At 52.5% G+C, this 10,841-nt stretch overlaps 2 protein-coding genes across 3 annotated transcripts; one reads left to right on the top strand and one right to left on the bottom strand.

Annotated features, from left to right (window-relative positions):
* Positions 1-662: 662 nt before the first annotated feature.
* Elovl1 (ELOVL fatty acid elongase 1) lies at positions 663-5,400 on the top strand. 2 transcript variants are annotated; one of them, XM_027937199.2, is made up of 8 exons: positions 663-776; positions 3,262-3,319; positions 3,503-3,693; positions 3,859-3,939; positions 4,067-4,123; positions 4,207-4,312; positions 4,396-4,532; positions 4,661-5,400. In XM_027937199.2, exons 2-8 carry the CDS (start codon positions 3,274-3,276, stop codon positions 4,880-4,882), a joined length of 840 nt encoding a protein of 279 aa, XP_027793000.1. In that variant the 5' UTR covers positions 663-776; positions 3,262-3,273; the 3' UTR covers positions 4,883-5,400. The 2 variants fall into 2 exon arrangements, with proteins under 2 accessions (XP_027793000.1, XP_027793001.1); XM_027937200.3 differs by lacking the exon at positions 663-776 and adding an exon at positions 2,410-2,621.
* A 91-nt stretch (positions 5,401-5,491) lies between these two features.
* On the bottom strand, positions 5,492-9,690 carry Cdc20 (cell division cycle 20). Its single transcript, XM_027937198.2, has 11 exons — positions 9,631-9,690; positions 9,244-9,476; positions 8,984-9,132; positions 8,801-8,897; positions 8,526-8,654; positions 8,231-8,427; positions 8,020-8,114; positions 7,651-7,879; positions 7,366-7,491; positions 6,059-6,176; positions 5,492-5,744 (listed from the first exon to the last, which is right to left on the bottom strand). Exons 2-11 carry the CDS (start codon positions 9,422-9,424, stop codon positions 5,566-5,568), a joined length of 1,500 nt encoding a protein of 499 aa, XP_027792999.2. The 5' UTR covers positions 9,425-9,476; positions 9,631-9,690; the 3' UTR covers positions 5,492-5,565.
* Between the last annotated feature and the right edge of the window lie 1,151 nt (positions 9,691-10,841).

Raw genomic sequence — 10,841 nt, 5'->3', positions numbered from 1 at the left:
TCAGACTGCCCCTTTGTCTTCAAGACCTTCTAGGTTATGTCACAGCCAACTTCACTTCCTTTTTCCCCTTTCACTACCTTGAAGGCCAGTTTAGCCAGTGATTCACAGTTCTTGCCCGGGGCCACTTGTATTCTCCCACCTCCGTTCCAGGAAATCCTCTTGGCGGCTCCTAATGCTAGGACTCATCCAAGTTTATAGGATCGGTGAGAAGGCATCGGTAGCCAGTTGCTCCCTCCCGCTAAGCCCTCCCAGACACCCCAATAAACCCCTAGCCCGCCTGGCCGGCCGGCCCCCTTCGAAAACAGGGCTGAATCCTAGAACTTCCTCCCAGAGTCCTAGCAGGGCCTGCCGTCAGACGGCGGGTGTTTGTTGGTGGACTGGTCAGAGGGCCGAGGATGGGACCCGTCGGGTGCTGGACGTCAGAAGAAGCAGGGTGCTCCCAAGGTGGACCAGGCCGCAGGCACCAGCCGCGGCCGGCTGGGAGATGCGAGGGAAGGGGTGGGGAGCCGGGCTGGGTGTGCTTCCTGCCCCGGGATCTGGCGGCCCGCCCCTGCCCCCGCCCCTGCGGCCCAGCCGGCGCTGGACGGCCCCTCCTGCCTGGGCTGGTCGCCCAATCAGCAGGCGCCCCCCGCCCGGTCCGCCCCCTCCCCCTCTGGTGACAGAAAGTCGGCCCAGCAGATGAGGAAGTGGCAGGCAGGATAGCCCTGGGGACTGCTCTCTGGCCCTGCTCCCCCCACCCCCCGAGTCCTCCACCGCTGTCCGCCTGGCCCCCACTGGTGAGTCTGGACCTTCCACAGCTCCCCACGTGCCGGCGCCCCCTGCCTGGCAGGCCCGGCTAGCCTTGCCCTGCCCTGCCCTGCCCTGCCCTGCCCAGGCTATGGGCGAGGCTGTTCCTGGGGCGAGTGGGTGGGAGGTCCCAGCTCCTGGGGCCGGGCTTCACCAGCTCCCTCCCTCCCCGCCCCCCCTCCGCCCTGGCCCCCCGTTTGCTCACACCTAGGCCTTTCTCCACCGCCTTTTGGTCTTGGCCCTCTCCCTCCCCTCCTCTCTTCCCTTCCCCTTCCCCTTCCTTTGCCGTATCCTTTTCCCTTCCATCCTTCTTAAGGGAAGGAAGGAAGGAACTGGCTAAGCTCCCCTGTGAGGGACACACCCAGATTTTCCTCAAGCTTGTGGAGAGGTCCTTCCCAGAGGCCTGGAGTCCCTCCTGACCTCCAGGGTGCCTGTTCGAGTGCGTGGGGGTGAACTTGAGGCTGGTGGTTGAGGGAGATAAGGAGCTCGCATGTGCCAGAGTGGAGCTGTGTGAGAGCACACGCCTAAGGCTTAGGCCCTACCACAGCACAGGCCACCAACAGAGTCACTGTGCATGAAGAAATGAGGAGTGTCGCCCGCCAAAACATATCCGTGTATGAGGGAGGTGCATGTCTGCGTATGGTGTGAGTGGTCAGATGTTCTCTCACCTCCTAGTAGCTCAGCCATGTGTGAGTAACTTCCGCCCGTGGGTCTGAACCTGAGCCTGAGCCAGTGAACATATGCTTTTGCACACAGTGCCCTGGGGTTGTGCAGGGTGGTATGTGAGTGCCAGTACCAGTGCAGTCTGGAGCAGGCGTGAGAGTGCATGTCATAGTCCACGGAGGCCTGTTGGGGTGGTGTGTGAGGCAGGGCATTTGTGGCCAGTAGGAGGTGTGTAGGTCGTGTGGATGTGTGCTAGTCCTTGGAGCTGGGGGCATGTTGTAAGAGTGTGTATGTAGAAGGCAGGGCTTGGAGACTGACCATGGTAGGTGTGCAGAAGGGTGGGATGACCTGCAGGTTTGGGGAATCCCTGTGAGATTTATGTGTGAGAGGGGCTCACGCAGCCTCTGTTGGATATCAGAATGTGTATGTCTTCATGGAGCACTGTACAAGTTGTCCTCTGGATGGAGGAAACTGGGAGCATCTGCTGCCCTGGCTTTTGAGAGATTGCCTGGTCCCTCTGGGACAGTCTTATAGAGTCCCAGACTCTCCTGGGTCTAGGCAGAGGTTTTTGTGTCCCTATGAGCCCTCCCCCAACATTCCTTTGGCCTTTGAGGGGGAGGGGGCCTAGCCCATTGGGATCCCTCCCAGAGGGAGGGGAAGATTCCGGAGACCTCCTCCACTCCCCACCTCCTCACATGCCACTGGCTTCCTTGCCCCTCCCTGGAAAGGAAAGGTTCTTGTACCCATTCTGAAGTAGGACAAACTGAGAATTCATGGCTGGTTTGGGAGAGGATGCTGGGTGTGGATTTTTAGCAATCCTTGGGCCAAGGCTGGGACCAGGGCCAGGAGAAGTTTCTGGAGAACCTAGGACCTTAGCTTATCTAGCTGGTCCAGAGTGGTGGGTTGTGAGTTTGGGGCTTTACTTGACTTTCCCAATCCTGGTGGTTCCTGCTCCCCTAGGCACTGACCTGTGGCCTGGACCCACCCTCCATCCCATGCCCAATACAGCGGGGGCGGGCAGAGGGCGGGGCTGCTGCCAGATCTAGTCAGACAGGTGGAGCCGCTGGGGCAGGAGTCTCACAAGAGCCAGGCTGCCAGAGAGGAAGGGCTCTGCAAGAGAAGAGAGCCCAGCAAGCCTACGAGAGGAGAGGGGAGGAGAAGAGAGGCTGGAGGTGAGAGCCCTGGAAGGCAGAGGGGAGACCTAGGGAGAGGAAGAACCACAGACCAGTAAGGTTCTGGAAGGGACTGGGGAGGTGAGAATCTTGGCAGGGAAGAGGAGGGACCCTGGGGAGATGAGAGATCCGGAAGGGACTGGACTGGAGGGACCCTGCAGGGGAGGATAGATTGAAAGGGAGAATCCCTGGAGAGAAGAATTTCCTCTTATAGCTGGGGAGATGAGAGACTTTGACAAAGGGTGAAGAGGTTCACTGGAGTTGAACTCTCTGTTGGTGAGAAGGGAGGGCTCCAGAAAGGGACCTGGAATTGAGAGGAGGGGAGGCCAGGAAGTAAAACTGTCTGAAGAGGCATCGAGAGGAGAGTAAGGTCTGGAGAGGAGAGGACCAGTGGAATAGCTCTCCCCCAGGCAGGCAGGATGTGTGGGAGCAGATGCCCTCACCAAACTGCCTTCTCTTCCCTCAGACCCCAACAATTCCTTTTACTGTGTTTCTGTCCTTTTCTTAATGAGGCATCAGAATTGTTCTGTCTTTAGCCTGTTGTCTGGTTCTGTGTCTTATCTTCGTGGGTCAGGTGTGGGATGGGGATACAGACAGGATGTGTGCCTGTCTGACGTCCATCCCCCATCCCTCCCTACAGTCCCTAGCCAGGATGGAGGCTATTGTGAACTTGTACCACGAGATGATGAAGTGTGCAGGTGAGATGCTATCCAGCAGCCCTTCCCTCCCTTCTTTCCTGGGATCCTGGGATTTAGGGCTTTGTCTTAATGGAGAGTCCCTGTGAATCCCTTGACCCTTTGTGACCTGACCTGAAAGGTATAGATCTGGTGAGGTTCCTTTGAACCCGTGACCCTTCCTGACTCCTTGACATTCATTCACAGATCCCCGGGTCCAGGGTTACCCTCTGATGGAGTCCCCCCTGCTAATGACCTCCATCCTCTTGACATACGTGTACTTTGTCCTCTCACTTGGACCTCGCATCATGGCCAACCGGAAGCCCTTTCAACTCCGAGGTTTCATGATTGCCTACAACTTCTCATTGGTGGCACTCTCCCTCTACATTGTCTATGAGGTGGGCCTGGATGTCTAGGCTTTAATTCCTGCCAGCAGGATAAGGGGTGGGCCAGAGGAGCAGAGCATCTCTCCTTTCCAGAGATTCAGATTCATTTCTTCAGCTAGAGATGGGAGGGATTGCTGGGAGAGGGAACTCTGGTGGTCTAATTCACACTCTTCATAGTTCCTGATGTCTGGCTGGCTGAGTACCTACACCTGGCGCTGTGATCCTGTGGATTATTCCAACAGCCCTGAGGCTATTAGGGTAAGTAAATAGGGCCTGGGGTTAGGTCTTAATCAATGACTTGAGCCCATGGCCCAGTCTAGAGAGGCTCTTGAAACAGTGGGGGGGTGGGGGGGATCCTAAGGCTGCCTTGATTGACTTTTTGCAGATGGTTCGAGTGGCCTGGCTCTTCTTATTCTCCAAGTTCATTGAGCTAATAGACACGGTAAGTAGTTATGAGATGTATGAACTGGGGAGGTGGGGAAGAAAAGCCCCTGGCTCTGAACACCTCCCTGAACTCTTTTTCAGGTGATCTTTATTCTCCGGAAGAAAGATGGGCAGGTGACCTTCTTGCATGTTTTTCATCACTCAGTGCTTCCCTGGAGCTGGTGGTGGGGGGTAAAGATTGCCCCAGGTAAGTATTCAAGGCCATTGGAGGAGTGAGCACTGGGAACCAGAGGCTCAACTCTCCTGACCCTGTTTTACTCTCTCCCACAGGTGGAATGGGGTCTTTCCATGCCATGGTAAACTCCTCTGTGCATGTTATCATGTATCTATACTACGGATTATCTGCCCTTGGCCCTGTGGCTCAACCTTACCTTTGGTGGAAAAAACACATGACAGCCATTCAGCTGGTAAGGGGTCTGCTGGCCTATAACCATCTCAACATTCCTAGTCTAGATCCTACCTTTTTGTGTAACCTATCTCACCTTTGACCCTATCCCTCAAGTCCTTACTTAACCCATGCCTTTCTCTATCCTAGATCCAGTTTGTCCTGGTCTCGCTGCACATCTCCCAGTACTACTTCTTGCCCAGCTGCAACTACCAGTACCCAGTCATTATCCACCTCATCTGGATGTATGGCACCATCTTCTTCATTCTGTTCTCCAATTTCTGGTATCACTCTTATACCAAAGGCAAGCGCCTGCCCCGTGCACCTCAGCAAAATGGAGTTCCCAGTATTGCCAAGGTCAAGGCTAACTGAGAAGTGTGGCCTAGATAGATGCCCACCTAAGTGCCTCAGGACTGCACCTTGGGCAGCATCCTTCAGTGTCCTCCCCACCTACACCTGTGACCAGGGCTCAGGAGGTCAGGACTGAACAGGGGACTGGCCCTGCCCCCTCCCCACAGCTGGTCTACAAGGGCCACTGCTTCCATTCCTCACACTTCTGGCGGACAGCTCCAGGGATGTGGCCTCATTGCCCTCTGGCATTTCAGAGCTGGGGGCTGAAAGGGCTGGACATTTACTTCCCCCTCTCTGCTTTAAACTTGGGAGAGGAACACTCAGGGCTGGCCCCCACCAGGGTCTTGTGGCCTTTTTCCTCACACTGAAGAGGTCAGCAATAATCTGTCACTATGGACCCAGGCTCCCTCCCTCCACCCCACACTGAAGCAGGAGCTTCTGGGCCAAAGGTCAGGGTATGTGGGGGGGGGATGCTGGGAATGTAGCCTGTGGAGGCTACTTACTCACTTGTGTCTTAATTAAAGTGACAGAGGAAACCACCAAGGCTTTGTGTGTACATGTGTGAGTGGAACTACAAACAGGAGGTCTCTCACAGGAGAGAGACCTGGGAAGGCTCCTGGGACCTAGGTCTTACAAGGAAAAGAAAGGAAGACATGACTTTATTAGAAAAATAAAAAAAACTGAGGTGATGGGTTGGTTTGTCATTAACGGATGCCTTGATGGATGAGGCTGCTTTTAGCTGCACTGGCCTTCTCCCGTTCCCGTCGTCGTGCAGGGTCCAACTCAAAGCAGCGCCACAGCCGCAGGGTCTCATCTGCTGCCGCTGATGCCACTGTGGCCCCATCTGGGCTCATGGTCAGACTCAGGACCCGTGCTGTGTGACCTATGGCAAATTAAGAGTAATTCATGTGAACACTGACATATACATAGTTCTCTAATTTTGACAGCCCCCTTGAAATGTGTAGTACACCATAAGATTAATTAAGATATACAATTCAGTGGTTTTCAGTGTATTCAAAGTTGTGCAACCACTGTAACTATTTAATCTCAAAATATTTTCATCACTCCCATTACCTTCTCCCCTAGGCCCCAATAATCCGTTTTGTCTCTGCATTTACCTGATCTGGATGTTTCATATACATGGAGTCATACAATATGTGGCTTTTTGTCTCTGCTTTATTTCATTTTGCCACCTACCTTTGAGCTCTGCCACTTTGGCCATGGTTGGGTACTTCCAAATAACCAGCTGATTCTGGGCAAAGCCATGGCCTGAGATAAGCTCCTTATAGTGGGGAGACCAGAGGATAGAGCACACCTGAGGAGAGAAGCTGGTGTAGGTATGACATATAGCCAAGGATACTCAAATCAGAACCGAGTCCATTCTAACATAAGGCACCCTGCTAGGTACTACAAACTCACTTGAATGGTCATAGTCCTTAAAAAACCCTTTTAGAGACAATTTTCCATTTTATAGATAATCAGAAAGAAGTTTGATAAATTGCATACAAGTTGTTAGGTGACAGAGCCAGAATCTGAACTTAAGCCATCTGGCTCTAGAGTCCATTTCTAGAGTAAAGGCTACATGTTGGGGGAATGAAAGGAGAGGAAGCCAGAGTGGCTGCAAAGAGGCCTACCCTCAAGACCTCAAATATCCTAATGGATTTGGATTGTATGGTGTAAGTGATGGGAAGCTAGTATAGGTTTAAGGAGGACAGTAGAGACCACTCAGATCAGAGAGCAAAAGGACAGATTGGAGGAGATGAAGAATCTTTAGAGGTAGGCATGGTGGTACACAGCTGAATTTCAGCTATTCAGGAAGCTGAGGCAGGAGGATCACAAATTCAAGGTCAGCCTCCACTACTCAGTGGGACCCTGTCTCAAAATAGAAAAGAACTGGGCAGGGCTGGAGTTGTAGCTCAGTGGTAGAGGCACTTGCCTGGTATGTGTGGTGCCCTCAGCACCACATTTAAATAAAAGATCCACTGACAACTAAAAAATAAAATTATAAAAAAGGGTTGGGCGCCTAGTTCAGTGGTAAAGCTCTTTTGGATTCAATCCCTTGTATGGTTAAAAAAAAAAAAAATGCTTGGAGATCAGTGAGGAAACCTTATTGTGCCTTTCCTGGGAAGGATGAGGCGAAGTGGAGAGGACAGATGTGAATGATATTCTAAGGTAAAACTGATAAAAGATTCTGGTGATTCTGGTGAGGATAAAAAATTCTAGTAGACCTCTCAGACTTCTGAGCACGTTCTGTCATTCTGAAGCAATATAAGAGGAAGAGGAGGAAGAACACATTTCAGGGAGATGGGACATTAAGGAGATGGGAGTGCCTAGAGGACATAACAGCCAGAGATAAGTCAGACTGTCATCTGACTTATGGAGCTATGAATAAGTACTAAGTCAGAAGTTTGGAAATCACTAAGGTATAGAGTTGGTGAAGACATTGGAATAGACATGGTTGCCTAGGCGGACCACAGGACAGGCTGGAATACGTAAAAGACTACCTGGGAATGGGCATCTACAGCACTCAGACAGGCTCCAGAGCAGACATTCCAGATGCGAATGTGTCGGTCACTGGTGCCCCCTCCTGTTGCTAGGATATTGGACTGCCAGGGACACCATGCTACAGCCTAGGTGGGATAAAGGCAAGGTCAGTGGTACTAGAGATAAACAAGAGGCTATCAAGGTTATATGATGAACCCAATCCAATCTCAACATCCCATCTCCCCTTAATATTCCCCAGGTTATAGCTCTGGAATTGTAGAGACCCAATCCAGCCCCTATCTCACCTTAACAGCACCTTGATGCTGGGTGAATGTTTGCAGGGGAACCCAGCCACTCTCTCCTGGAGCACTAGGCCACACGTTGACCAAGTTGTCATTGCCACCACTAGCCAAATGTCGTCCATCTGGGGCCCAACACAGTCCACACACTTCCTGGCTGTGGCCACTCAGTGTGGCCACATGGTGGTCTGCTACCCGAACATCATGGTGGTGGATGTGGCCAGAGCGTGAGCCACTGAGGGAAGAATTAAGAAATTCAGGTTCTATGGTAGCCCCAAATGCAAGCCAGAGCTGCTTTAGTTTAGAGGTATACAGTCAGAGGCATGGGGAGGCAGAAATCAGACTGATTTTGCCAGTCTAGCAAAAACCACTGACCTGGACAGGATATAGCTATTCCAACTTAGGGAGCTCACTCGGGCAGAGTGACTGGTCATGTTTCGAAGTCGTTTCTGCTGTTGTACATCCCATAGCTAGAGAGAGAACACCACTAAGATCAGAAATTGAGGTTTGGCAATAAATATCCTCTAGCTAGACAAGTCCCTGGGGTCTGATGTCAATAGAACTGCAGTGTAGGTACCAGTCTCACCTGCACCTCTGCACTGCTGGTGCCTACAGCCAGGTAGTTGCCCTCTTTAATCCAGGCCACAGAGGATACATAGTCTCCAGGCTGCTCCATTTGCAACAACTGCAGGATGTCACCAGAACTTGCACTCCACAAATATACACTGTTGTCCAGTGCCACAGCCAATACATTTCCAGAGCTCCAATCCACAAGGTTTAGGTCTAGCAGAGGCAGAAAGGGAAGAGCATGAAATTCCTTGTTTGCCTGGTCCCCAAGTCCTTTTTTCTCCATTGATGGGCAACAATAAAACTGCACTTACAGTAGTCATTTCGGATTTCAGGAGCATCCAGGATCCGATCTGGCAGGGAAGGAATGTAACGGCAGGTCTTCCGGCTGGAGCCAGGAGTGGCCTTCTGGCTATAGAGTACTTTCAGTCTGTTCTGGTAGCCTGTGGCAACGGAGTGGGTCTAGACCATGGGAAAACTGACACCTCCCTTGCCCTCAGCCTTAGGTGAGAAGAGCAAACAGCATCTCCCTCAGTCCCTGGGAGTGGACTGACACCAACCTCCAAGAACCAAGAACTTCAGGTCTTACCTTCTGGGGCATTCTGTGGTTTTCCACTGAGTCGGAGGATCTTGGCTTCTTCCACATCAAAACCGTTCAGGTTCAAAGCCCAGGCTTTCTGATGCTCCTAGCATATAAGAGTGATGGTGAGGCAGGGTGGGATCCAGAGGCCACAGTCAGATCCCATGCCTTGCTCCTCTCTGAGAAAGATACCTTTTTGGTGGGCGTCTGGCTGTTTTCAGGCTGGTTCTCCTTGCTCAGGAGGAAGCTAGCCACCTCCATCTGGGAAGCACTGCGATGGGGGATATAGCGGTCACCGCCAGGTTTGCTAGGGGTGGTCTGAACCTTGGAATTAGATTTGCCTGGGGCCGGGAAAGAAAAGCCATACAGTCTGACCAGTTTCCTGGAGGGAACACGAAGCCTTCTCTGGGCCATCCCCTCTCCTTCCTAGTGTCCCGTCGCATGCCACTAACCAGGAGTTCGGCCTGGGGTCCTGCCAGCGCTGTGGGATCGGTTGGCGGCCCGCATGGGCGAGGGGGCCGGCCCCGCTGCTTCTTTGGCTTTGCGCTGCCAGCGCGCGAGGGGTGCATTGGGGATGGGTGCGTCCAGCTGAAGCAGGGAGTGCAGGTCGCTCTCGAACACGAACTGCGCCATGGGAGCGCCCGGAAGGGAAAGGGGTCCTGAGAGTTGGTGCCCACTGTGAGCCCTGGAAGAAGAGGCGACCAGGCTCAGGGAAGGCTTGAGGCTCCTTCGTTCCCGGCCGGCTTCACAATCAGGCCGCCCTCGGCTGCAGCCCCTCCCGGCCTAGCAGCTCCCCCACCCCCCGGCGAATCCCTCGGTTCGGCCCAGTAGCCCCTCACCGTGCGTTCCGGAGCAGGTTCCAATCCCGGACCGGCTTCTGCACTACTGAGCAGTACCTCTTAAACTCTCCGCTCCGAGCGCTCATTGGCTCCTTCAAAACCCAACCGTCGCAACCGTTGTTCTCGCCTATTGGCCTCTATGGCATAGAGGGCGGGTCTTCCGGTACAAGACAGGTCTCACGAGAGTGCAGTAAAGGAGCGTGATTTGAATGAAAGGTGGGAGAGAGGTCTGAAGCCGGTGTCCCTGGGAGAAGGAGTCTGAAAGTGGTAGGGGCTGGCGCGGCGCGCGTAGGGCGGGGCCTGCGTTGCTTCCGCGTTCCCGAGTCGCTTCGATTCATTCTTCAGGGTCCCCTCACCCGCTGCGGGGATCGGCCTCATACGCTTGAGGGTCAGAGATCCCGAGGAAGTGCTCACGGAACGCCTACAGTAGATCATATTTATGGTACCTACTCGCAGAACTCGGTGGAATGACCCGAAGCACTTGAGCCGTTCAGAGAAGGGAAAGGCGAGCCTGCGGGTGGCCGACAAGCAGGGGTGGGGACAGGAAGAAGACCGGAGCTAGTTAGAGTGCTACCCGCTAGCCAGGAACCCTGCTAGGAGGAACACGTGTGTTTGTTTTATTTTGCTTCTCGTTTTACAGACAAGGAAAATGACGCTGAAAGAGAAGTGAATGGAAAATAAGTTTAGACTGCCCTATGGGAGACACTGTTGCTTACTCTCTGGGGCTTTAGAGGTGTCAAGAACAATAGAGATCCTATCTCACCTGTGCTTGTGCACCCTTCTTATGGGCAACACATTCATATTTTATAGATAAGGAAAACAAGGCCCAGGGAAGGAATTTTCCCAAGGTTATTCAAAGAAGTTGGTAGGAATCCAAGTTCAGTTCAATCTAATGTTCTAATGATGACTTGAATGAATTATGTCATTATAATTCACGCTGTCACTCAGAAGTGAAGCAGCAGTAATAGAAATAATGGGCACCATTTATTGACTGTCTGCTAACTACTATGTTAAAACAGTTACATTCATTTTTTAGTTAAATCCTTGAACCCACAAGGCAAATATTTGATTTCACAGAAAAAGAAACTGGGTCAGAATGAGGTTAGAAACTTGAGCAAAGGCACACAACCAGTATTAAGTAGTGGAGCCAGGATTCGAAGTATTGAAGTAACTTCTGCAATCCTAACAATATGTTATACTGTTTAGGAACG

The sequence above is a fragment of the Marmota flaviventris genome, chromosome 10 (genome assembly GCF_047511675.1).
Source record: "Marmota flaviventris isolate mMarFla1 chromosome 10, mMarFla1.hap1, whole genome shotgun sequence".
NCBI classification, from domain to species: domain Eukaryota; kingdom Metazoa; phylum Chordata; class Mammalia; order Rodentia; family Sciuridae; genus Marmota; species Marmota flaviventris.
The sequence above is the reverse complement of the archived record's forward strand: the minus strand, read 5'-3'. Positions and strand labels throughout refer to the sequence as shown.